The following is a 25,932-nucleotide window of genomic DNA, read 5'->3' on the forward strand; positions in this document are numbered from 1 at the left end:
AATTTACAAGCAATATTAACAGAACAATTTCAATAACAAGTAAGACTGCTCTATTAATAACATCCATATTTGTATAAAGTTCTTTTAAATTCAACCAGAAATCTGATTCTAAACTATAATTACTTTCTATAAGAATTAAGAATGTATAGAAGTTACTTAGAATTAATCAACCAAAGAAAAATCATCAGTTATCTTAGTAAATGATATGCTTATTTCCAAATACACACAATTTATAAAATGCTTATGCTAAGCGAAGATTTTTGATTATTTTACACAAAATAATCTAATTTTATAAAGTTAATTTCACCAATAAAATATATCCTTTGTTGATTGTTCATATAATGAAGAACTTTCCAAAATGAGATAACTGATGGGCAGTGTCAAAAATGAAAAATATTCAGATGCTTTCACAAGCTGAGATCATATACACTAGTACAGAAGAATTATTAAAATAAATTCAGTTAATAATCTATTATTTCTCGTTGTAACATTGGAAGGCAGCTAAATTTGCTTTCATTAAAGCACTTACATCAAACTTTCTGCCACACGCCAGCTAAGACTACAAACTGTTATCTAAATTTCTTAATAGAATTTATTGCATATATTCTTGTGCTTACTATGTCATGTAGTTTAACTGACATTTAAATCTTACAACATTTAGAATAAAAGTCTGTTTTAAAGACACCATGGTAACCACAACTTATGAAGATGAGTTCAAAATGACTGTTTACTAAATTCTACACATACTGAATTTAGCATTGCATTTTTCAACTCAAATTTTGTAAATAATTAGAGTTTAAATAAACAATGTTTATAATTTTCAATATAAACACACAGATGTTGACTAGTTATTTTTTAATGACGAATTCATATAATTTAAGATTTTGAAATTTTAAATGCATACAACAATGTGAACTTATTGTAGAAATTATATGTCGTGAATTAATGTCATCAAAATTATACAGATAATTTACACTTGGAAGACTGAACTTATTAAATAAACAAATAAAAACAAAAATTAATTAAAAAACAAAAAAACAACAAAGTGATCTGTTTTTACATTATTTTTACTCTACTGAATACTGTATATGAAATAAATATTCAAAACTAAAACAATAATTTCAGACTTCAAAACAAAATATGAAAAAAAGAACAAATAATTAATAAATAAATTGGACAATAAGTAATAAAATACAAATATAGTACAATTTTTTTTGTGTTAAGGAATTTCAAATTTCTCATAGCCACAAACATATGCATAAGATTCATTTAAATAATGCACCGATAAAAGAATTAATACTTTGTTGGAATTAAATTAAAGTACCAATTTTTCCTTAACACAAGGAATGTTTAAAGAAAAGGGTAGTGAAAAGACATTTTACACAAACTTTCAAGTCTTCATTTACTGGTACATATTCAAACTATATTCCTTGCAGACAGTTTTCTTCTTCAAGCTTTGCAAGGAACTTGGACACTCTATGCTCATCAGATGCCTGAAAATAAAATATTTTTTGAAGGATAATAATTTAAAATATCTGTACCACCTTAATTATAGTCCAGTAACTAATTTTCAGACTGTTAGAGACAGGAAAATAATTGCAGATGGAAAGAATTACTTTTTATGTCATTTTAAAAAATTAAATTTTATGTACAGCAAATGCATAGCTGAAAATTTATGAAGTATCCAAGATTTAATGACTTGAAAATGGTTTGATTGAAAAAGGTTTAACTCTTCCGAAATTAAAAGTAAGCAGGTTTTGAAGTTTTAAATTTTATTATTTTTAGTCAATAATCATTAATTGATGGTTGATAAATCTTCCTTAAGAGGCCATTGAAATGGTCTAAAATCTAATAAAATAGCAACATTAGTCTAGACAGAAATTTTAGCTTTCTCCAGGTTGGAGACAATAATAAAAAATATTAACAGTTTAGCTCACTAAAAATAATAAATAAATAAAAGCATTAACTTTTTACAATCTAAAACAAGCAAAATTAAAATCTGAGGAAAAAAAAAGTGAAATTGTAATAATGAAATTTCATAGAATAAAATTATTTAAATAGTATCTTTTTTCAAATACAAGTTTATGAAACAAAATATCTAAGTTTGCATTTAAAGATTAATATTGTTCTAATATAATTTATTATTATAAGTCTCACAAATTTGATAATGAGCTCAAAATTAAGGGCAAATCACATTTTTACTTTCTTGAAAAAGAATTACAAAAAAGAACCGATTGCTAACGAGGCAAAATAAAGAATACATATCTTAAACATTTAAAATCTTAATTTATTGAAATTAAATTTGATAATAATAAAAAAATAAATAAAAATAAAACCTTTATGAGAAAACTTACCTGTCTTGCTAAATCAATGTAAGCAAGTAGTTTTTTAATTCCCACTCTAAATCTAAAATAAATAAAAAAAATTAGAAATGCAAGAAAGGAAAATATAAGTCACTCATTTTTTAATTTGCTATGAAATGTAAATTATTATTATACATGAAATAATGCAAGAGATAACTATATTTTACTTTTAATTCACTTACTTTTTCCCTGTTCAGCTGAATTTTATTATCTTACATAGGCTTTGAAGGAAGCTCATCTATATATTTTAATAGACTACTTGATGTTTCTAATCATTTTAAATTTAACAAAATATGTTTTTTTTTCCTTATCTGTATTACATATAAAATTATTTTCCTTTTGAAGGGAGTAGAGATTGAATTGATATTATTAATATTTGACAAACTATTTCAGTACCTTAAAAACTGTTTCCATTTTTTTAAAAAAATTTCTTGGAAATAAGAAGAATTAAATACATCATAATTCCGAAACAATACAAGCTTCTCGCTACAAATTGTAAACCAAAATTGTAAAAATATGCAAATTATGCATAAATTTACTCTGAACAAATATTTAAATTTTGAAAAAATTGCACAACAATTTTCTAAAACATTACATTTCTTAGAAAATCTTTCAAGTATTATAAACTTTAAGCAATGAAAATATTCATCAAGTTATAAATAATTTGCTAAAACTAACCTGCAATTTTCTGTTTTCCTTTGAATTTTAGCTATTTCTTCTTGACGGAAAGTATTTGTTTCCAAAAGAACATTTACTAAATGTTCAGGAGAACTTAAGTAAGGTACTCTCAATACTGAAGTAAAGGTTGACAACATTTCCATTTCTTCTAGGACTTGTTTCCTGCTGCTAGTGCATAAAACTAACAGCTTCCTTCCCTATATAAAAATAGTGATGCAAATATTAAGATTATATAACTATAATGTAATTTAGTAATTAGCAGTGTAATATTTTGGCAAATTACAGATTATTAAAAAGTGGAACTAACTGGAGGTGGCTCTTTTTTAAGTAGTACAAGTAAAGCTTGCAAAACCAAATTTGAATAACGTGGTCCAATGGCACCATAATCTAAAAGTAAAAAAAAGGGAGAGAAAAAATTATGCAATGCATATAATTTATTACTCTCAAGCAAATATTAGACAATTAAATCGGAACAATATATACAATATAGTTCACTAGCAAATTATAACATATGAAAATAAAGATAAAAAAATGTTAATTATGCATATATGAGCTACAGATAATAAAAACTGACATAAATAATTGTAAAATAGGTGAATTTAAAAACAGAGAGTGAGAAAGAGAATGAAATTAGAAAATTAGGTACAAACTAAAGTTATTAGAAGTTCAATTATACAAAAATAATTTTTCATGATGTTTGATTTCCTAACCTGGCACCTTTTCATAGCAAAGAAGTAAAACTCGTATCTTTGCAGCTCCAGATTTTTAGCCCCACACCAACAAAGGAAATATTTAATATAATAATGCTAACAAACAATTAAAAATACATATAAAAAGTTACGTTGATCATTCTTGCTTTAAATTAGAGAAAAACGTTTTTTAAAAAAAAGAGACCTCAATTTTTTTTTTAAAGATAGTGGAATTAGAAACACCAGATGCAAGAATATTAATTCTTAAAGTTTTTAAAAGAAATGTGCCTATTTAAAAAAAAATTATTCCCAAATTGGAGTAAATTCTGTCAGAAATGCTTTTTTTTTTTGTCTTAGACTGTTAACTATATTTCTTACAATCATTAGAAACAATACTACAGGTAAATAAGTGCCAAAAATCATCTCGCACATATACGCACACAAATTCATCTTCCTTAAATTATAGAATTTGCCATTGAATCGTGAATATTAATTCTTATGATTTAAACTTCACGGCTGTAACACTGCAGATATATTCAAACAAACATCACCTTTTACAAATGTAGATATTAAAATTATAATAAAATGCATATTCATACATTAATTTTAAAATGTAATATCACCAAATCCTTTTAATAAAGGTTATATTAAAAAGAGAAAATATATAAAGCACTAGATTTTGAATGTATTTATTGTATTATGAATCATAAAATCTTCTAATGCTAAACTAATATATATAATGTATAATGCTTAACTAATATATTATCATTATACAGAAAAAAAGAAAAGATATCACATGGTAAATATCTTCATTTTCATTATATACAAATAAACAATACTACAATGAAAAAGATTCACTTAGAAAATAACTACCTACAAAATTGTACAAAATAATTACCTAATAATCTCTCTATACTATCAACAATAATACAGCTGAGATGAGATTTGTAAGCATCATCAAACATCTAATAAACAGGAAGAAAATTTGGTAATTATTTCCATTTATTACAAAGAAAATGCAGAATAATACAACTGGATAAAATTACATACCTTTTTGATTAACTGACATTTGGCTGTCTCTGAATAACCAACCATGTCTTCAGGAGTACATAGTTTCACAAATGGAAAATCAGAACTTAGTGCCAGTTTAGCTGCTAAAGCAGTTTTGCCGCTATTTGGTGCTCCTAAATAAAGGAATTGGGAATGTATTTAGACTTACAGTAGCATATTATAAAATCTTTCTAGTATTTTTTTTCCCCCTTAATGCTCCAAATCAAGTATTAATGAAATCAATGAAGGGGAGATACGGGATCTCACCACTTTAAACAGAAATTATTTAATATGATGTTATATAAAGAATAAAAGTTTAAATAGGGAGACTGTTTAGTTTTGCAGCTACTTGCACATTGGACAAATATGTTAACAAAAACTTTAAGCATTTTGAACAATATTTATTTAATCTATCTCTCAGGATGGTTCTTGAAATATTAAACTATTAGGCAATAAATTTTATTAATAAATATTCACCTAAATAAGAGAAATGAAAATTAAATTTACAATCTAACATACAATAAAATCTCTAGTATGTTGATTGAAGAACTGCACCAAACTAAATTTTAATGAAATTGCTGCGATAGAAATATTGGTAGAATAAAATGGAATAGTTATCCTTTTTTTAAATAAAATTCTACATTCGTTTAAAATATTATACTAATAATGTCAAATAATATAAAAGAATCTTGTAATTTCATGTATATTGAAAATAAATGATAATCATAGCAATTTTATTGCAATAATTTCCTTGAGTAATATTTTAAGTGATTTTTTCTGTAATACACTTTTATTAAAGGGCAAATTGAAATAGAATATCATTTTCATTGTCGGATCAGTAACAATATTTTAAATCAATTTATTACAATTCACAGAAATGAGTATTTAAAAGACTATTTTTATTGCAATAGTCTTTCTTAGTGTTACTTATCTACAAACTTTACAAGGTATCTTTGAATGAAATGTGTAATTAAGGATTTTATCCCTTTGACCATGGCATAAGAAAGAATAGAACCAGTAATTTTTTTTTAAAACTGCATGCTAGCAATAACTAAATTTTTTTTTAAAAAAAAAGTGGAATTTGGATTAAGAAATAAGGAAGCATTTTAGAATGAAGTGAATATTGGCTAAGTTACAATAAACATTAGAAAATTAATGAGCATTTAAATTTAGAAATATATAAAATTTTACTCTAACTAAAAAGGTAAAGTGCAATGCATGATAATTTAGAGTAAACAAGAATCCATCAAATACCTGTAATATATGAATATATTCTTTTGAATATTAATATTAATGAAAGGAGAATTAGGCAGAACTATGCACAAGAAAAGTTCAACTGCATTATACATACTATGAAAAAAACAAAAACAATTTAAGATCAATAATAACACACTTACCTTCAATAAGTACACTGACTAAACCTCGTGAACCCTCTGCTCTTGCCTGCTGTATGAAAAGCTGCCCATCTTCCAAAATTTCTGCGACAGGTTCTCCCCACCGTATTATTCCTTGAGAAATTAATCTTTCAATTTGTTCTGCACTAGTCCCGAAAGCCTGGTTAAAAATTGCACAATTATTATAAAAGAATAAAATACTATGGCAATAACAGAATTTATATGAATAACACTTACTGGTTTGATATCATACTCCAATGCATGCATGAAATCAGCACGAGTAACACGAATTTTTTCAGTTGCTTCAGGATCAATCTCCACTTTACTTGATGCCTATAAAACATACAAAAACACATTAGAAAAAAATATTCAAAACTTCAAATTGGAAACTAAATATATACTTTTTTCTGAACTAAAGAATTTACCAAATGCAATAATTATAGATTAGTAGATTCTTTAAAAAATACCTTTATCAATCTATTCATTGCCGTCGACTGAGCAGCTCTTACTAAACCTTCAATTTCGGCACCAGAAAAGTTCTTGGTCTTAGCTGCTAGTTCTTCTAAATCGACATCTTCTGCCATTTTGTTATGTTTCTTCATTTGAGCAGTATGAATATTAAGGATCTGCAGGCGACCTTTTTCATCAGGTAATCCTATGAATACGGAAATCATTATAATCATATACAAATAATAAAAATCATATACAATAATTTTAATATTAATAAGCACCAGAGACATTTTTGAACGAATCCATCACCTAATGCAGTTTATCTAATTATACAACATAAAAAAATATAGAGAAGACACAATGAATTGATATGTTTACTAATCATAAAATTAAGTGTGTGTGCAGGTAGTCTGCAAGGTATTAAAAAAAAATAAACTGGGTATGACTAATGTTGATTATCAATATATTTTTAACAATAAATAATTTTCTCCAAGATTAATATAGATTACATATTATGCATGCATAAGAGTATATTGAAAAATTTATACTTGTGGCTCTTAATCCACACAAATTTTCAAATGTAATAAAAAAAATTTCGTATTTAAAAATGATATATAATGTAAATTATTAACTACACTTTTACAGCAAATTTGATAACTTCAAGCTAAATTATGGTGTGATTTCATATATTGATGTTATTAAGTTACAGCATTTAAATATGAATAAAAAATTATATACATTCCTCAGTAACTTACACCGCCTTTCAAATATTAACAACACTTGATATAATGTATTATAATTTTTATTATATAGTATTATGAATACATAATATTGCTTTCCTGCACTTATAGTTTCATAATAAGAAAGAAAGTTTTACAGATAGCTCTAATAGATGCAAAAAGATGTTGGCCAATGGCTATCTGCCGTAACAAATTTGGTAACAAAATGAAAGTTCGTGAATATACAATACAGGAATCTTAGCAATATCTCTATTAGTAGCCAATATATGAGACCCTTCTAGATCTTTCACTACATGGTCATGTAAGTTATAAAAGAGCACACTCAAGAAGCACAAATAAAGTGAATTCTTTCTTAGGTATGCTAATCTCCAAAAAGTTATCTCAGATTTTTTCGGTTCTGCTGCATATGTTTAGAAACAATTATTTATTTCATTCCACTTACATCAGAATAAAAATTTATTATAACAGAAGATAAAAATTAAGATTCATATAAGCCAGTTGCCCCAAAATAATAAAATTTATTAATAGAATGCTGCTTCATTTTCTTTATAACAAAAAATATTGTCATAAGCATTTATTACATTTAGTAGTAAAGTAAATGTTAAGCAATAGTAATAAATTTTAGAGACATATAAAGTTTAAGACATCTAAATATTGATGAAAGTTATCCAACACTCCTCATATTTATTATTTTTTCTTACTTTTGAAGCCCTGCAATAAATAGTAGTTTAGTGAATTAGATGTTTATCCTTTAAAGTGAGAAAAGATAATTTCCGTTTAAAGGTAAAAAGTTAATAATAGGGTAATAATGTAAAATCATAATTTATACTAATAAAAAAGATTACCGATCTCCATTTGGACCTCTAAACGACCAGGCCTCATTAAAGCTTCATCAATCATGTCTTTTCTGTTAGTCATTCCTATAACTAAAATATTATTCAGAGACTCAACACCATCGATTTTTGCTAATAACTGATTGACCACTGTATCATGAACACCAGAACTTCCAGCCTAAAATGGATGTTTCAAATAATCTTATTAAAGAAAATGTCTTAAAAAAATCTAAAAGTAAAGTTTTAATAACATGATGCAAATCATTTACACATAAATAAGTGAAATTTACTGTTACCATTAATAATGACTTCATTCTATCACAAATTCATCAATTCATACTTTTTTACTCAAGAAATTACAATTTTATGAAAATACTTTTTCCCAGTCAGACATTAATGCAGATTTAAGTAAAACAATAAATAATTGAAGTTAAATAATAAAAATAGTGAAAAAAGTTTACTAAGTTTTCCTTCTCAAAAATGATTTTTAATGAAGTGTGTGTATATGAGAGAGCGAGAGTAGAGATGGAAAGAGAGAGATAATTATACATATATACATACCATAGATCCTCTTGCTTTGCAAATGGCATCTATTTCATCAAATATTATAATATGCAATCCACTGTTGGGTCCAAGCTATATCATAATAATAAAAAAATTACTATTTTCAGTGTGCATTGGATTATTTAAAATATAAATAAGAAAAAATAGTTTAAAATAAACCCTTATCAATAGAATTATAGTTTCATTTTAATATCATTAAAATTATAATGTTGTATATTTTTATTAAAATATAATAACTATACTGATGGAAATAAATATAAACTAAATAAAATCATTTAAACAAAAAAAGTATAAAATTTTAGCATCCAGAATGTAAGTTGTGTTATTGGTATGATGTAATATTTATCACATTTTTATATTTCAATATAAAGAATATGTACAATACTTTCTTCTTCCTTAAAGTATGTACGAATAAAAATTAAATCAGTTCTTTTTCAATTATAATGATTTATTGTATTTCATAAATCAATTATAATTTATCAATATGCAATGCAAATACTAATAAAATACAGAGCATGCTAGCAAAAAATAAAAAATCTTGATAGTAAAAACTTGTACATGATACTTACCCTTTTCTCCTCTTCTTCTGCATCAGCAAAAAGTCTTCGAATATTGGCTTCAGATTCCCCTACATATTTGTCTAAAATTTGGGGTCCATTAACGATTTTTGGTTCTCTAGCATTCAACATCTTTCCAATTTGACGAGCCATTAAGGTTTTTCCTGTCCCAGGAGGACCAAAGAGCAAGATACCTCTGACATGCTTTAAACCTACATTTAAAAAAAAAAAAAATCCAAGATTTTATTTATTAATAAACGCATGTAATTGGTGCTATTAACTAAACACAAGAAATTCTAAAGTATTCTCAGTTATGAAAAATTGTATAAAAGAAACTGATACTTAAATGACTTGTGATCTGACATTTACATACAAATTAAATTGTATAAAACATGGTTTGAGAGTAAAAGATGTTGCAAGTTTCAAGTAAACTAAAATTGTGAACTAAAAAATGCCTTCACTAAAGCTATATGCCATCAAAAATGTGTAAATGGTAGAAAGAAATTATTTAACATTATTTCAATTTATTCAAAATTTTATTCAAATCAATGTAGTTAGAATAAATCATATTCCTGATAATTGTTTTGAAGGTGGTGATTCTTCATATTCAAAAATTGTCCTACACCTTCAAGAACAATCGTAAAAGCTCCATTAAGATCATTCCATTGTATTTAAAATGATTTAAAGAAAAAACTGAACCAAAGGTAACTGTCAGAACAATGGAACAGAACTGTTGGAGTTTTCAAACCAAACTTTGAATCAACAATTTAAGCTTACAACTATCAAGCAATGCTGGGGAGAAAAAAAAAAAAAAAAAAAAAAAAAAAAAGACTTGTGGATTTTAATTCATAAAGAATTATGCTTTTCATATAAAACAAGTAGTGAATTTGGAATGCAAACTACTATTTATTTGCCTTCAAATTGGTAATTCAAATTTTCTGGAATTCCTTTGGATACACCAATTCAAAAGATACTAATCAATGAGATGTCTATCTTAGGCATTCAAAAGACTATCTATAAAAAGAAGCTGAAAGACCTTCTTAGCTTAAAAAAAGTCATAAATGGCTCATTTTAGAGGAAGAAAGAATTATTTGAATCTGCGTATGACAACTTTTTGACCAGGATGTGTTTTGTTTTATGTTACCTCTAACAATTTTGACTTAAGAAACATTAATCAAATATCCTGTTAAAATCCTTTACAATAATAAAATATATGGATAAGTACCTTTATTGATCAGATCAGTGAACAAATCTTTGAATCTAACAGGTAACAATTAATTAAAAATCAACTAAAGACAATATTTCAATTGTTTTTGTTTTAATTTACAATATTTTTGAATAATCACCTAAAATAATATGAAAAAATTAATAGAAATATAATGCAAGAAATTTCAAATTCAATTTTGAAGATTTTTTTTTTTGAGAAAAGTGACTAATTTTTAAAAATTCTTTAAGATTCAATAAAATATGTCAGATATCCAAAATAAATTTCTTTAGAACCCTTTTTGCAGAGCAAAGATTCCCCCACCAGGATAATAAAAAGCCATACTATTAAGAAATAAGTGGAAAAAAAATGACTCAAAACAACAAAAAATTAAAAGAAAAAGTTATCCATTGAATTTGAAAATTCAGATTTCAAGATCCATTCAATCACTATTACAATTACCTGTTCTGTGTATCAAATTTGATAACTGTAAGTGTGATAGATTTGTTTGGACATCATTATTACACAAACAATTCTTTTTATAAATAAAGATGGCTGTTACATACTGTAAGAATTTATTTCATCCATTATCATTACAACAATCATTATTTTAAGGATTCATTTTACTCTAAATGACAGGTAGAATTATATATGCTTCCTTATACAAAATTGACAGAATCTAAGATTGAAAAACAGAAGAGAAAATTTACATAATAGAAAAAATAATCTTTGGAAGTCAAATTTTGAACCAAGAATGATATTTGTAAGACTAAAAGGAATAACTTTACAAAAATAAACTACAATTAAAATCTGTATAATTATTACATGAAATCATTTTAATTAAATTAATTTTATGCAACTTTTTAATTCAATCAAATTGATAATTAAACTTTAAATCCAGAATTTTATTTAGAAAATCTTACCAAGCTGTTGTACAAATTCTGGTGGAAAGACTCTTGATGCAAAGGCTCTTCGAAATATAGCATTGAATTCATTATCTAGACCTCCAATTCCCATTTTTTGGAAATCCCAATCAGGATTTATGATTGATTGTCTAGCTGTCTTCCTAATTGTTAAATGTAATTTTATCATAAATAATTGTAAATAAAAATAAATATTTAATTTTGAATTAAAAAATTCTATCAAAGACTCATACAATTATCCTAAAATATGGCATCAACAGAGAAGTAGAAAACACAATGTATGATGAATATGCTTAATAACTTTCTCACATTTCTAGGTAATTATTATAGCTTTCTTACACTTTCACTGATTAGAAGACATTTCATCTTTTATTTCTGTGCACCAAAAGTGCCTATAATTAATTCATTAAATATTAATAATAAAAGTTTAATATCACTACTGAATGACTGCATTCATGTAATAATTGCATCATACAAATAATTTAATTTTTTTCTGTGCCATATCAGCAACATTTAAAAGTATATTAAAATCATGAGTAATCCATAAAAGCAATAAAGGCAAATCTTCAAATATGCATAGATACAGCAAATTACAAGTAACCAAAATGAAACAAAATACAGATGTTTCTATAGTAGAAGTGTTTTATCCTCGAAATCAAATATGATGCATTAATGGGGAAGGGAAAATTTTTCAGTGATAGAAATATTAATGAAATATTTCTCCCTAATGGAATAATTATTAGAAAAGACAGTCATTTAATTTATTAAAGATTCATTTTAATAACAGCAAAATTTCTTTTAAAATGCCACTATGTAGATTTTGTAACGTATTTGCATTAGAAAAAAAAGGGGAAATTATTTATATAAATGCAAAATTTTGATATTTAGTGATTTTATCATTAAGCATTTTTGGAACTGGGTTTTAATCTCAAGCATATAGAAAATAGGATTAAAAAATTACAGGTCTAAACAAAAACTAAAATAACTATATCAACATGTGTATCAAGGTATTTCAATATATAAAAAAAAATTATAAAGACAAAATTTGTTCTGTATGAGCAGTAAAATGGAATTTAAATTTCTGTAAGACGTTTGATTAATTTCCATGATTGATGAAACTTAGTTAAATAATCTCAGCATATCAAGATTTAAGGAGTCATATAATTTAATGCTTAACATGTGAGCTGTAATATCTACCAAATGAAAATTATATGAAAATACATGCACATCCCAATAAAGTAAAGCACTGGACTTTTTTAATAATAATTTCTAACAGTAGGTTTCATTTTATATCGAACTATACAGTACACTCCCAAGTATCAGGTTCACAACTATCTGACTTCCATACTATCCAGCCTAACTTTCTTTTATCGTAATTAAACGAGGAAGGCAAGGCATTTATTAAGTCAGGATTCTTTCAAAACCTAAACACTGTAAATTTTAACTCTTATCTAAGGGCCACCTTTTCATATCTGTGTAACCATTTTTCAGAGAAAATTAAATCAGTTTGAGCCAATTTTCTTAAGAATTAGGCCTACAACTTATGTTAATGTTTTGTTTATGTTTGTTATGTGCAGTATATAAACATATATGAACAGTACAGAGCCTTCTTTAACTCAACACATTTTGGCAAATGCTTGTATGATTCACTAGGCCGCAGCTGCATTCACATAGAGATAAATGGAAGGTTTAGTATACCCAATAAAAAGTGAGAAAATATGTTATATAACAATGAGTTTTGGAATAAAAACTTCGACTTCTGGTGGACAAAGAAATTAATTCATAGAAATCCAGCCTGCCCTTCCACCATATTAGGCCGGATACTCGGGAGTGTACAGTATTTATTTTATCCAGTAAATGAGAATCTACTCTCAATAATTTCAAAGAAGAAAATCACTGTTTAAATAAATGCATTACTAATTTAAATTTAGCATTACTTTAGCAAATGATAACTAAAAATGTTTATGGAATTAAAATATTTATTAGAGAAATAATTCAAAATTTGCACGCTTATTTATTTTTTAAAAAATTAAACTATTAAAAAAAATGGGGACCATTTCCTTTATATGATATTTTTTTGAATAAATTTTTAATATATGAATAAATTTTAAAGCTTAGCAAATATCCTCTTTTGTTAACCAAATATTATATTTCTACTAATATTACAAACAGCAGAATTTTATAATGTATCAATGAATTCAAAATTATAGTTTTAGTTCAATATAAATAATTTATATTTGCTAATTACAATGCATTAAATGTAATTGACATAACTTTGTTTATATTAAAGACAATATTGAAGGAAAATACTATCTAAAGTTTATATTATGATACTGTGGTCCTTGGCTAACTGAGATATTTTAAATTCAAATTTGTTGATATTTTATATTTTTTCCCACCTTTTAAATTTTCTAATGACATATTTAGAAGCTATAATACATAACTATTGCTCATAAAAAAATTTCACTTGCCATTTTGTGTATTAAAATTATTTATGGTTTATTATTCTTCATTAAAAATGATATAAAAAAATCTTTACTGCCATTTTTAGGTTTAAAAATTGATATTTTTCTCTTCAGTATTGATGGGGTTTGATTTTTCTTCACATGAATTTCTGGATAAATAAGTTTTTTTTTACTGTAGTACTACCAGCTTTAATTTGCCAAATTCCAACATATATGCACAAGGAAAATAAAGGTTTCAAAAATCTTACCCTTTAGCTTTTCCAACTAAATTTACAGCAGATCCTTCAGCTTTCTCAAAAACAACAACAGCATCAGGCAGTAACAATCCAACTTGAGTCTAGAAGAGAAAATAAATAAAGTAAAACAGTACTATATCATTAAAACAGATAACATCAATTAAACAGTTTATTGATAAATAAAAGACTAAATTTACAAAATGCAATTTAATCTTAATGCAAAAAAAGATTCTGAAACAAAAATTTCATAAGCAATTAAATAATACTATTATTTGCTAAATAAAAGCAAATATATTTTTAATTCCTACAGAAATATTAGTAGAATATGTTATACTATAAAAATGATAAAATATGACATTTATAATAGTCATGGAACAAAAATAGAGAGAGACTTACTGTTCTTTTAGCAGTTGACTTCCCATTTCCAGTAACCTGCTCTATATTGGCAGCTGATATTAAAGAAATTAGAATACTATTTTATTTTGAAGAAGATATGCATGTAACTAATCAAAATAATATTCATTAAAAAAAGTAGTACATTTTATTATAGCATAAAATATGTAATTTATTTTCCAACAAACCGATTATTTACACTTTTAATCAAATTATTGAAATAATTAAAATAGGTATTGTCCTAATTAAAAATCTAGTTTCTACATCACAAAAAAAAGGCTTTTCAAAATGTATAATTTAATCATGCATTCTTTCCTTGTTATTCATTTATAAAGAGATATTTAATAAAAAAATTGTTGATGTATGTGTATCAATAGGAGAAAGGCTCATGTGAATTTTTCTAGACTGCTTATGTATATAGCATTACTTAACTTTGGATCATGATATACATTATACAAAAGTAATTAAAAAAAATTTTTACAAAATCTCCTTTATAAATGAAATTATTCATCAGTATGCTCTTATGTGTGACAGCAATTTTCTTTTTCCCTGTCACACATATATATAAAAAATTTTACTTCGTAATTATATTACTTTATTCTTAGGAATTCTAAAAATATGTGCCTTATAACATACCAGTTCTTTTTATCCCAGAAAACAAAATATTGTTTATATACTGCTTTCAGAAAACCAATAGAAATTTCAAATAAGTTTTTCATGTAATGGCAATTGTTAAAGAATATTAATATAAATTTTTCTGTTAATTCAACAGCATATCTGTTTCAAATAAAGCACAAACATGCTGCAAATTTACTGAAAGAATTTACATGTTTTGCACCATGAAGTTGCTATGCATGACACACTTTATCTAAATTTTGGCAATCCATTTATGATGGCATTCAGTGTTCTTTCTTTATTTTTTATTTTTGTGCATAAAATAGCATTTAAAAATTTTTATTAATTTAGCACAAACATGCTGCAAATTTACTGAAAGAATTTACATGCTTTGCACCATGAAGTTGCTATGCATGGCACACTTTATCAAAATTTTGGCAATCCATTTATGATGGCATTCAGTGTTCTTTCTTTATTTTTGTGCATAAAATTGTATTAAAAAGATTTTATTAATTTTATGATAATTTTTTGTCCAAAATTCAATTTATATGCAATACAAACTGTGCTACACTTTTAATTGTTCAATAAAAGAATATAACCAAGAAAATAAGAAATGCTAAAAAACATTCAATTGACTTTTTCCCCCCATCAACAGTCAAAAAAGTTATGGATATATTTTGTGGTTGATCAAAGTAAAGACATATTTAATTGCAGAAATTCAAATGTCCTGTATCACAATAATTTCAGCATTTGTAGACTTTTATGCTTTTCAAAAGCATTAATTTGTATGTTTTCTAAAAGATACTTTCAAATCAATTTGGAATAAATATAAGTACAAACTAAGTGTTTCTTTTTAATCATCATTACATAATTGAATATTTAGCAATATATATTTTCTGTATATGAATCATAAATCATACTAATCCTTTAAAGATCTCATTCTAAAAATGCACTTTTGTTGATGTTATTGAATTAATAAATTTTTTCAGTTAATTACAGAGGCATACACTGATATAAATAACTTCTATTCATATATAAATTAAAACAGAAACTATTATAAATATGTTAGGCAATTACAAATAGAAAATTGAAATTAATAAGTTTATCTTCCTCTTCATTACATTTTTCACTTACCTTCCATTTCTCTTACTACAAGTTTTAAGAGTTTCATGTCTTGAAAATTGAAAGCCAACTGCAACAAAAAAAGTTTTCAAATGAACATTCATAAATACAAGTCATTTTTTAATAATATAAATATATTGCCTACATTTTTCAGGATGAAAATATTTTCAATCCTTAAATTATATATCATGAAACATTTACTGTAACCATTCTTTTGTTTCAATGTTTACAAACAAAATTTAAATATTTGAGTAACAAAAAATATTTAAGACAAAAGATGCACTAATCACAAATTAAATCAATTGCGACGACATATAAATAATTTTTTTAAACCTGTATATGATTTCTCAATATATATATATATATATATATATATATATATATATATATATATATATATATATATATATATATATATATATATATATATATATATATATATATATATATATATCCATTTAAAATATTATATTACACAAAATCATCTTCCTGGTTATCAATTTATCTTGTATATCAATATCTTTTTCAGCAAAATATTTTAAACATTAAATTTTGACAGATACATAATTCATATTATTTGAGAAACCTTATGCAGTTCTTTTCATCTTATTATGCATTTCTCTTATTTTTCGTCAATTTCCCAAAAATTCATAAAAAAATGGATATATTCTGCTATTTCTAGCATTTTAATAGTTTAATCTAATTTCTAACTTAAAATGTTAAATATTTCATCATGTTAATAGTATATTTGAAATACAAATTTAAATTTTCTACAGATTTATTGCTTACTTAAATATATTGCTTACTTTTTTTAAAATCTTTTTGATAATACTGATTTGCGTTAAGGAAGGAAGAATAATTTTGCTATCTTATATACTTTTTTTGTATTAATATCGATGAAAATTCGAAAAGTAAAAAAGATATCTGCAACTTTAATAGTGAGTTTTTTCAATCTAGTATTCTTCCAGTTTAGTTTTTCCTTATTATCATAAGTAATATGTTTAAAATTCATTCAGAATTCTTGAGTCCTTGTATTCTTCCTGGAAAACATGCTTAAAATATTTTAAAAATTGATTAAACTTAAAAAATAAATCATTATCATTTAAACGATAATTTTTAAAATTTTAAGATAATGTAAAAATCTTTTTTGTACTGTAATATTTTTAAAAGTTATCACAGAAAAGCACCAACATTTTTGCTTAGTTAATTTTTAATTAAATTTTTTTTAATTGTTCTATGCAGCACATTTCCATCCTTCAAAGTAAATATGTATTGAGCTTGATAGTTCTAAAACAAGCAGGCCAGCCTGTAGAGGACACACACACAAGTATGCACACCTTCATTATAAAGATTAAAATGAGAATATCAGTTGTAGCAAAGGATTAAAAAAAAAAAAAAACTGTCAAATGCTAATTTTTCCTATAAATCACTTTTTAAAGAATGATGCAATTAAATAATATGATCTCTAATATTTTTATTCAATAGATATGACATTTTAATGATTATGTGGAAACAAATGTACATGAAAACATTGATTTTTGGTTTATAAAAAAATTTATAATTTCATTAATCATCATTAAAAAAAATTTTGTGTGCTTTTCAATGAAAACTTGTAACAAATCTATTGAGAAGTTTGAATTTCTATAACGTACAAACTATTTTAAAATTTCATTTTTATTTATAAATATGATATGAATTTAATCATTCTAGTCAAGACATAAACTATCATACCATCTGTCCAACAGTGAAAGCTTGTTTGCAAAAATTGCTCACAAATTCTGAGGCCATTTTCTCTGTATCATAAGGTTCCAAAGTACTGAAACAAAAATTTTGATAACAAAAATATTACTATTTTTATTAAAAGTTCAATAAAAATACAGTTTGAATTGAAATGTTAAAGTATTACTAATATTTCACTCTTGAAACAACAAAATAATTAATCAATTTTGCTTTTTTTTGGACATTAATTCTGAAGTAGGATTTTCATTTCCTCTTTTATTTTGTAGTATATAAGTTTTTAATATGCAAACATTATAATTTGTTTTGACTTATTCAATTAAGTTAATGTTTTACAATACTATCAAGTAACAAAGTGAATTTAAAAAATGCATTCCACATTAATATTTAACAACTTAAAAAGTAAATTTGGGTGAATAAACAGGACACCAAAAGGTGGCTTGTTTATAGAAAGCATACTTACTCTTTCAAAATATTTATTTCCTATATGAATTTCTAATACAATGTTTCAAAGTTTAATTTGTTAGATATTATACTTCATATTGGACATTATTATCTCTTGATAATTTGGTCTTTTTTTTAAACCTACAATATCTTAAATTTTCATTATTAAATAAGCATTATTATTAGTCATGCAAAGTTTAAACCATCATTCGCAAATTTTGAAGGAATTTCTGCATTGCAAATTATACTATCAAGTTACTTAAAATATGAAAATAATAAAAATATAATAAAAAGAAAAAAAATATAATATTGGGTGCAATGATCAGACAGTTCAGAAACGTGACTTTCAGCCATTGTCATTTAAAAATGGAAGCCAAAAATGTTTTAATCCTTTCACCTTAAAAGTCTAAAAAAAGCATATAATCAATATCAACTAATTTCATAAAATATACACCAATGATCTAAAAAATTACCTGCATCTAATAAAGAATTAAATTTAGATTACAAATATTTTTAAAATTTTAAGATGATAGTTATACATATTGTTTGAATACATATCAAAAAGGCTTCTATTTTGTAAAATGGAAACAAAAATATGCTTAAAAAATTGCATAACTATATTATTTAATAATAGAAAATAATGCATGAATTACATACGTCTTCTTATCCAGAAAATCCACATCAAGAACTATTTTGGCAATATACTGAATATTAGGATTAAATGTATATGGTCTAACTTCCAATGATTGATTTAGAGACAGCTCAGCCCATTTTCTCTGAAAGAGAAATTTTAATGACAAATCAACTAAAAAATTTTAAAAAATACATTTGCAAAAAACAATGTTTTATAATAATAATAATGAAAAGCCTTTTAACAAAAAATATGTTATAGATTATTAATGATTTTATTAAGTTCATAGTATATTACACTCACCATTGGTAAACTGAAACCGATTTGTCCAGATGGGAAACCAGCACATCCTTTTAGAGTAAAGACATATTTCCGATTTGAAGATGTTGTAACTTCTACATGCCTAAGATTGGGATAGTTTTTGGATAAATATATAATTTACAAATAATTGCAAATGAGTTCTTATTAACAGAGAGAAAGAGTACAAAAAAAAAAAAAAGCTGAAAAATTACAAATACTTCACAAAAATTAATATTTTTCTACATTTTACCTTTATGTTGTCCTTTTCTTATATTTATTTTTAAACAGCAGATTTATCTACATGATAAACAAACAACAACAACAACAAGAAGAAAAAAAACTGCTCAGGTTCAGTCCTTTTCTCTCTCTTTCTTTTTATTATAAGAGAAGGAAGACCTAGTATATGTTAGAAAATTTTTGCAATTTTTATCACAACATGTAAAACCAATATTAAGATACTACAAAACAAATTATTTTACTATAATAATTTTAAGTTTAAAATGTCACAAAATTAATTCAATTAACATATCTAAAATCTTACTATTCTAAATGAAGTAGTTTTAGTATTCAATGATTTTACATATTAAAAAAAATTCTAGCATTTCATATTTTCAAAGTCTGTTTTCGTAAGTAATTTTCACTAAACATTAGAAATTAATTTTATTTATGAACTAGTTAATCTTTTAAAATATACTTGTAGATGATTCACCGAAAATAGGAATATTTCCTAAACTATCTGATACTTAAAATGTTCAAACCATCATTTTTTAACTACTTTTTATCCAATATTTATTTTCACTAATGAATTAAATCTAATTGCTAAAAAATATGGATTCACTATATTTGACATACCAAGTATATTAAAAAATTTAAAATCCTCATAATATAATTATTACTAAGGTTGCAATATAATTCTGATTGAAGATTATTCTGAAAGGAAAATAGAAGACCAAACTCTATTTACTACTTCAATCAATTATTGATAAGATAAGCAGACCATGTAATGCATTTTGTTTGATGACAGATATTATTTAATAGCACTCAAGTAATTGATAACAGAGAATACACAAGAATAATATGCTATGTTTGGATTATATTTCTTTTCTACTATTTATATCTATTGCAGCTTTTATAATAAAATTAATCTGTCAGCTAAGATAAAGAATTTCCTACCTCATATAACAAATATTTATCTATAAGCAATATAAATAATTTAACACACATAAAAGTTCAATATTTATTTATAAATATTTTCATTTCAGTAACAATAAGAATGTCAAAACCTTATGAATGTCAATGAAAAAGCCCTTATTATTCAAAAACTGTTTCCATCATGTTTATAACACAGACAAATTCAAAAGTTTCCTAAATAAAAATGCTCCACTTTTTCTCCCTTTCAAAATGTATAATGACAAAATATATTTTACTAAAACTTTACAAGAAACAGCAACATATCCAAATAAATAAATGAACATGACTAATGAAATTCTGAAAAAGTTTAATAATATTTATCTTAAAACATTCAAATATAGGTTCCCATAACATTTATTCAGCTTATCATTATAATTATCATTTTTAGAAAAAAAGTCAGACTATTTGATATATTGTATAAATATTCTTGCTAATCTTCTCTTAGATTTTCCCTTAATACAAAAAAATTTATAACTTGCATTTAATCTTTATTACAAATAATTTTTAAAATGTCATGAATATACCTATTGTGTTAAAAATTTTTAAACACATAATTAGTAAACTGCAAATTAAGGACTAATTTCTGATTTTGGAACCTTGCCAAAGAAGATGAATTTGAGATTCCATCTGAATTATTAAAATGGTGCCAAAAAAGATTACCACACATTTAACTTCAATTATCAAAATGTGATACTTCTTTCTTAACAGGGCAGCAGAAAAAATGCACAAAGTTTTAAACAAAAAGCATTTTGCTGCCCAGTAAAAGAAAAAGTAACATCTTGGACTCTGTGATTGTTTTTGATAATAGTATTGAACAATAAACAAAAATATTCAAAAATATATATAAATACAAACCTAAATCACATAATTTAATTTTGTAAGGATAAAAACTTATCAATTCAAATTACTCACCTTACTTTATCTAAAGGAAATTCTTTTTCATTCACTATTGCACAGTTTGTGAAAGATAAACTTTCAGTTGGACACTTAGCAACAGTTAAAACCTAGAAAACAAATAATTTCATTTTTTTTTTTTTTTATAAATTATATGGAAGTAAAGAAGAGTTTCTTTTAAAATTATTTTCTAAATAAAATTTTTTATAAAAAGTATATACAGTGTCTGCATTATTTCTAATAAAGTTTATGTATTTTTTAAATAGCTTGAAATTTAATTAATGCACTAATATTTTATCAATGCAGATAAAATACATATAGTTTTCTCTACTTTCCAAAGATGTTGGACAACCTATGCAGTTGATGAAAATTAAGATAAATAAGGCACCACTCTTTTATGAAACACTGAACAATTTGTAAGCATCTAACTATTACTATTCATTTGTTTTATAATATAAGATCAAACATATATATTTTTAAATTTATCTTACACAAACTATCAATAATATCAAAAATTTTCAGCTTCTATCCAAAATTTTAATTTAATTATGATAATTCATTCTAAAAAGAATCTGGATAGAATAAATTTCTAGTTGAAAATATTACAAACTTTAATTTTAAACAAATTCTACTTTATTCAATACCCTTACGTACTCTTTATTCATCTTAACTTCTAAAACATACTGAGAGTCCAGAGAAACACTGTATCACTAACTGCTTAAATTTGTGCTTAAGTTTTTCTATTAGTTAGAAAAACAGATTACAAATCGTGCCAGGTATATGATCTGTAACCCTGAGATGACATAATAATTGACAGCCGCAATGATTGTAAGCCATAAATAGAAAATTAACTGAAAATGCAAAATTTAATTTAAGCTAATATGGCTAAAAATTGATCATATAAAGTCTCAAATAATGTACAAATTGAAGGAAGAAATGAGTCAAAGATTGGGGGAAAAGTCAAGATCTATCGGAAGGATATAGTTTAGAATGGTTTTTATTTATTTACAATTTTTTAAAGTAACATCACATAGAACAAATAAGATTGAAAAAGCAAAGAAAATATGGAATACAACAGAAATAAACACATAGGTATTCTTGAAAAAAGAAAAAAAGAAGAAAAAAAAAACAGCTGTTAAAAGAAAAAGAAAATTTTAAAGTTTTGATTGTAAATGAGTACATATTAGATCTTAAATACAGATCTATGTGATATAAGTCTTTGAAAAAAAAAAAAAAAAAAAAAAAAACAGCAGCAAATACTAACAAAGAAAAAAAAATTGAAAAATCTTTGAATATTTCACGAAATATTGAAAGAGAAAAATATGAGTGTGGTGTTGGGAGGGGATAAACAGAAGAGGGGAAAAATCTTAATCACAAATATAAAATGCAATTTTATGCTAACTTATACCTATAATTAAAAGAATAATAAAGAAACTTTTTTATTTGAAATTTCAAACTGAAATCATCAAATATCATAATAATTTCCTAAATTTGAATTATTCTTTTAATTAAAGTGGTATGTAACTATAAAAAATATAATAAGAATGAACTATCTCCAAAAATTAATTAAATAAGAACATTTTTCTGGTTATAATGCTATTTTTTTTCTTCCAAAATTTGTAATAGTTCATAACAGATAAATTAAATGATTATTTAACTACTTCATTAATAGCTAATGAAACTCTAAGAGATTATAAGAGTCAACAAATTCTACATTGCAGGTCTACAACATTTAACAGTTCTGTCTATGTTCTTCTACCAGCTCAGTGATATTAATGCTATCTATTTCTAGCCTTATAATTTTGGCCATAGACATAATTTCGTTGATTTAGACTTCATGGAATTTTGTTCAAACTTTTCAAAATCATACACAACAACACTATCTGGTCAAAGTTTCTTCCACAAAGAAATAAGGATTCACTTCAAAAAGGCACCAAAAGCAGTGATGCCCAAGATAGAGGAAACTCATTTCACTTGTATTGAAAAATCTGGCTTGCTAAGCGAGGCATTTTCATACATTTTGTTTTACTCATTAAGAGATTATTTTCATTAAGCATGGTATGATTATATATATATATATGCATAACAAAATTATATACAAACTTCCCATTGGTTACTATAGCATTTGAAGTGAAGACAGTACTTTTTTATGTAATTGTTTGATTACTGTTTGCAGAAAATGTTATAATTCATTTTGCAGAACACAATTTTATCTTCTGATGAGCAATTAAATGAAGTGACTGGAGCTTATATTAAAAATTTTATATTTTATTTCCACTCCGGCTATTGATTTATTTTACATGGTTTATGTTATATATACTTCAATATATAATAAATATTATTCTATTTCTGTGAACAACAATACATTAAAATTCCCAGATGTTAAAAATTATTTAAGATATAATATTTCTAACAAAATCAGTTACTTTTGAATATTTTATTTATATAGATACACTTCTACCCAATTAAAATTAAATAAGAATTTAAAAGATAATTGGAAATATAAATATAAAAGTGATGTATATTATTAAAATGAAGTTATATATATGTAATATTATTTGTTGCGAAGCATGATGCAGTTTGAAAACAATGAAGATACTTTTAATTTCGTGACGTCGTTTTATTTCATTTTGAAGAAGCAAGCATATGTACAAGCGACGAGCACACAGAACGACACAGAAAGGAATGAGGGAAGAGCTCTCGGACATTTTATCCCTGGTCTTATATAACCTATGATTTTGATAGGGAAAACATTTCTTCACAGTGCTAATGTATTATGAGATTTCGATAGGGATTTTCATTACAGGCGCCGAGAAGGTAGGGGAAACAAAGGGAGATTTTAAAAAAGAATTTGCTTGATCAGCGGTATGTTATCTCTTCACGCGTAGTGTGGGAAAGTTAGATTTTAGCTGATTCAACAATTTAACAAAGCTTCTCTTGAATTAATTAAGTAGAGACAGTGGAATTGGATCACGAAATAAGAGAATATTTTAGAATGAAGTTACTATGGGCTAAATTAAGATGAAGTTACTATGAAAATTAATTAAATTGAAATTAGAGTTAAAATATCATTACATATATATATATATATATATATATATATATATATATATATATATATATATATATATATATATATATATATATGACTATTAATGAGTAGAGAGATGGTTTTCAGAAACCACACAATTAACCCTTTCACTACTGACTGGGTTAACCAGCCATTCAAATTCTATCCTAGTGGGGGAGTTTCTTTTCAAATGAGGGATGCAAGATAAAAAGTAAAGATATTCTTTAGTGATAACTAGTTTTACATCTTGCATCTCCTCATATGAAACAGAAACTGGCCTACCAGGACAGAATTTGCATGGCCAGTTAGCCAGGACAGGATATTAAACTCTCAGAGGTGCAAATCTATCAGAGTTAAGTTATTAGAAGTGGAAAATGAAATTAGTAATGAAAAGATCCTTCTATAATTGAATTTCTCATTGCAAAATACTTTACCAACAGATTTTGTTGTTCCTGCTTTTTATTACCTATGCGATTTCCTGCTTTATGCTTAAAAATCATGAAAAAAATCTTTTTCTACTAAATATTTAAAAATATATTTTTAAAAACATTTTTTACAAGAAATATTTTAACTATATAAAAAAAACGGATGATAAAATATAAGATATGCTATGACGAATAAGGTCTTTCGTAAAACAATAATAAATATAAAAAAATATCAATAAAATTAAGAAATTATTTAAAAAATAATTATTATTGAAAGTATTAATTTTATAAAGATCCCTGGAAAATTTTGTTTATGTTATGTATTAGTTTCTATAGCACTTTTCTTTTTAATATGAGTATCACAAACTACAGTGCAATCAATTTTTCAATATGAAATCAAACATAATCAGTAATGGTATCTTACAAATTGCACTAAAAAAAATCATAGAATTTACCTGAACAGCCATTATATTGCTGTGAGATATACGCTTCAATTATCACAGTTATCTCTCAATATTATATAAATTGAGAAAATTATATTTTTAAATTATTATTTCTTACAATTACACATCATTATTACACATGTTTTGTAAACAAACCGCACTGCGGCGTTGTCACTTTCGGGTGAATGGGAGTAAGCATATTTGAATTCTGATTGGCTCCAAAATACAGTTACGAAATGTCGATTACAATCGATATCGACAATTTTATTTCACTTCTAGTTTCCTTTTTGATATTTTTTATTATATTACAGATTAACATTACAATATATAGTTCAATAATTTTTTTAAAAATAAAATAATACGATGATTGGTAACTTTTAAAATTTTCAGTGGGTATTTAAAAAAGCACCAACATTACATAATATCATATTACAGTGCAGTTACTGGAAATATTTAATCAAATCTTATCTCAATAAAATCTCAAGTGTTGTTTATTTTTGGTTTTACTTGTTGTTCATTAC

At 24.7% G+C, this 25,932-nt stretch overlaps 1 protein-coding gene across 1 annotated transcript; it reads right to left on the reverse strand.

The window, feature by feature from the left end:
• Positions 1–23: 23 nt before the first annotated feature.
• On the reverse strand, positions 24–25,605 carry LOC129984373 (vesicle-fusing ATPase 1-like). Its single transcript, XM_056094244.1, has 21 exons — positions 25,424–25,605; positions 21,492–21,583; positions 19,392–19,491; positions 19,115–19,233; positions 18,008–18,092; positions 16,289–16,346; positions 14,543–14,595; positions 14,159–14,247; positions 11,446–11,588; positions 9,331–9,530; positions 8,759–8,833; positions 8,210–8,375; positions 6,642–6,829; positions 6,412–6,507; positions 6,178–6,334; positions 4,781–4,914; positions 4,629–4,695; positions 3,349–3,428; positions 3,042–3,238; positions 2,355–2,406; positions 24–1,493 (listed from the first exon to the last, which is right to left on the reverse strand). The coding sequence occupies exons 1-21, from the start codon at positions 25,433–25,435 to the stop codon at positions 1,422–1,424; spliced, it is 2,235 nt and encodes a 744-aa protein (XP_055950219.1). The 5' UTR covers positions 25,436–25,605; the 3' UTR covers positions 24–1,421.
• Between the last annotated feature and the right edge of the window lie 327 nt (positions 25,606–25,932).

This window comes from Argiope bruennichi, chromosome 9 (genome assembly GCF_947563725.1).
Source record: "Argiope bruennichi chromosome 9, qqArgBrue1.1, whole genome shotgun sequence".
Classification (NCBI taxonomy): domain Eukaryota; kingdom Metazoa; phylum Arthropoda; class Arachnida; order Araneae; family Araneidae; genus Argiope; species Argiope bruennichi.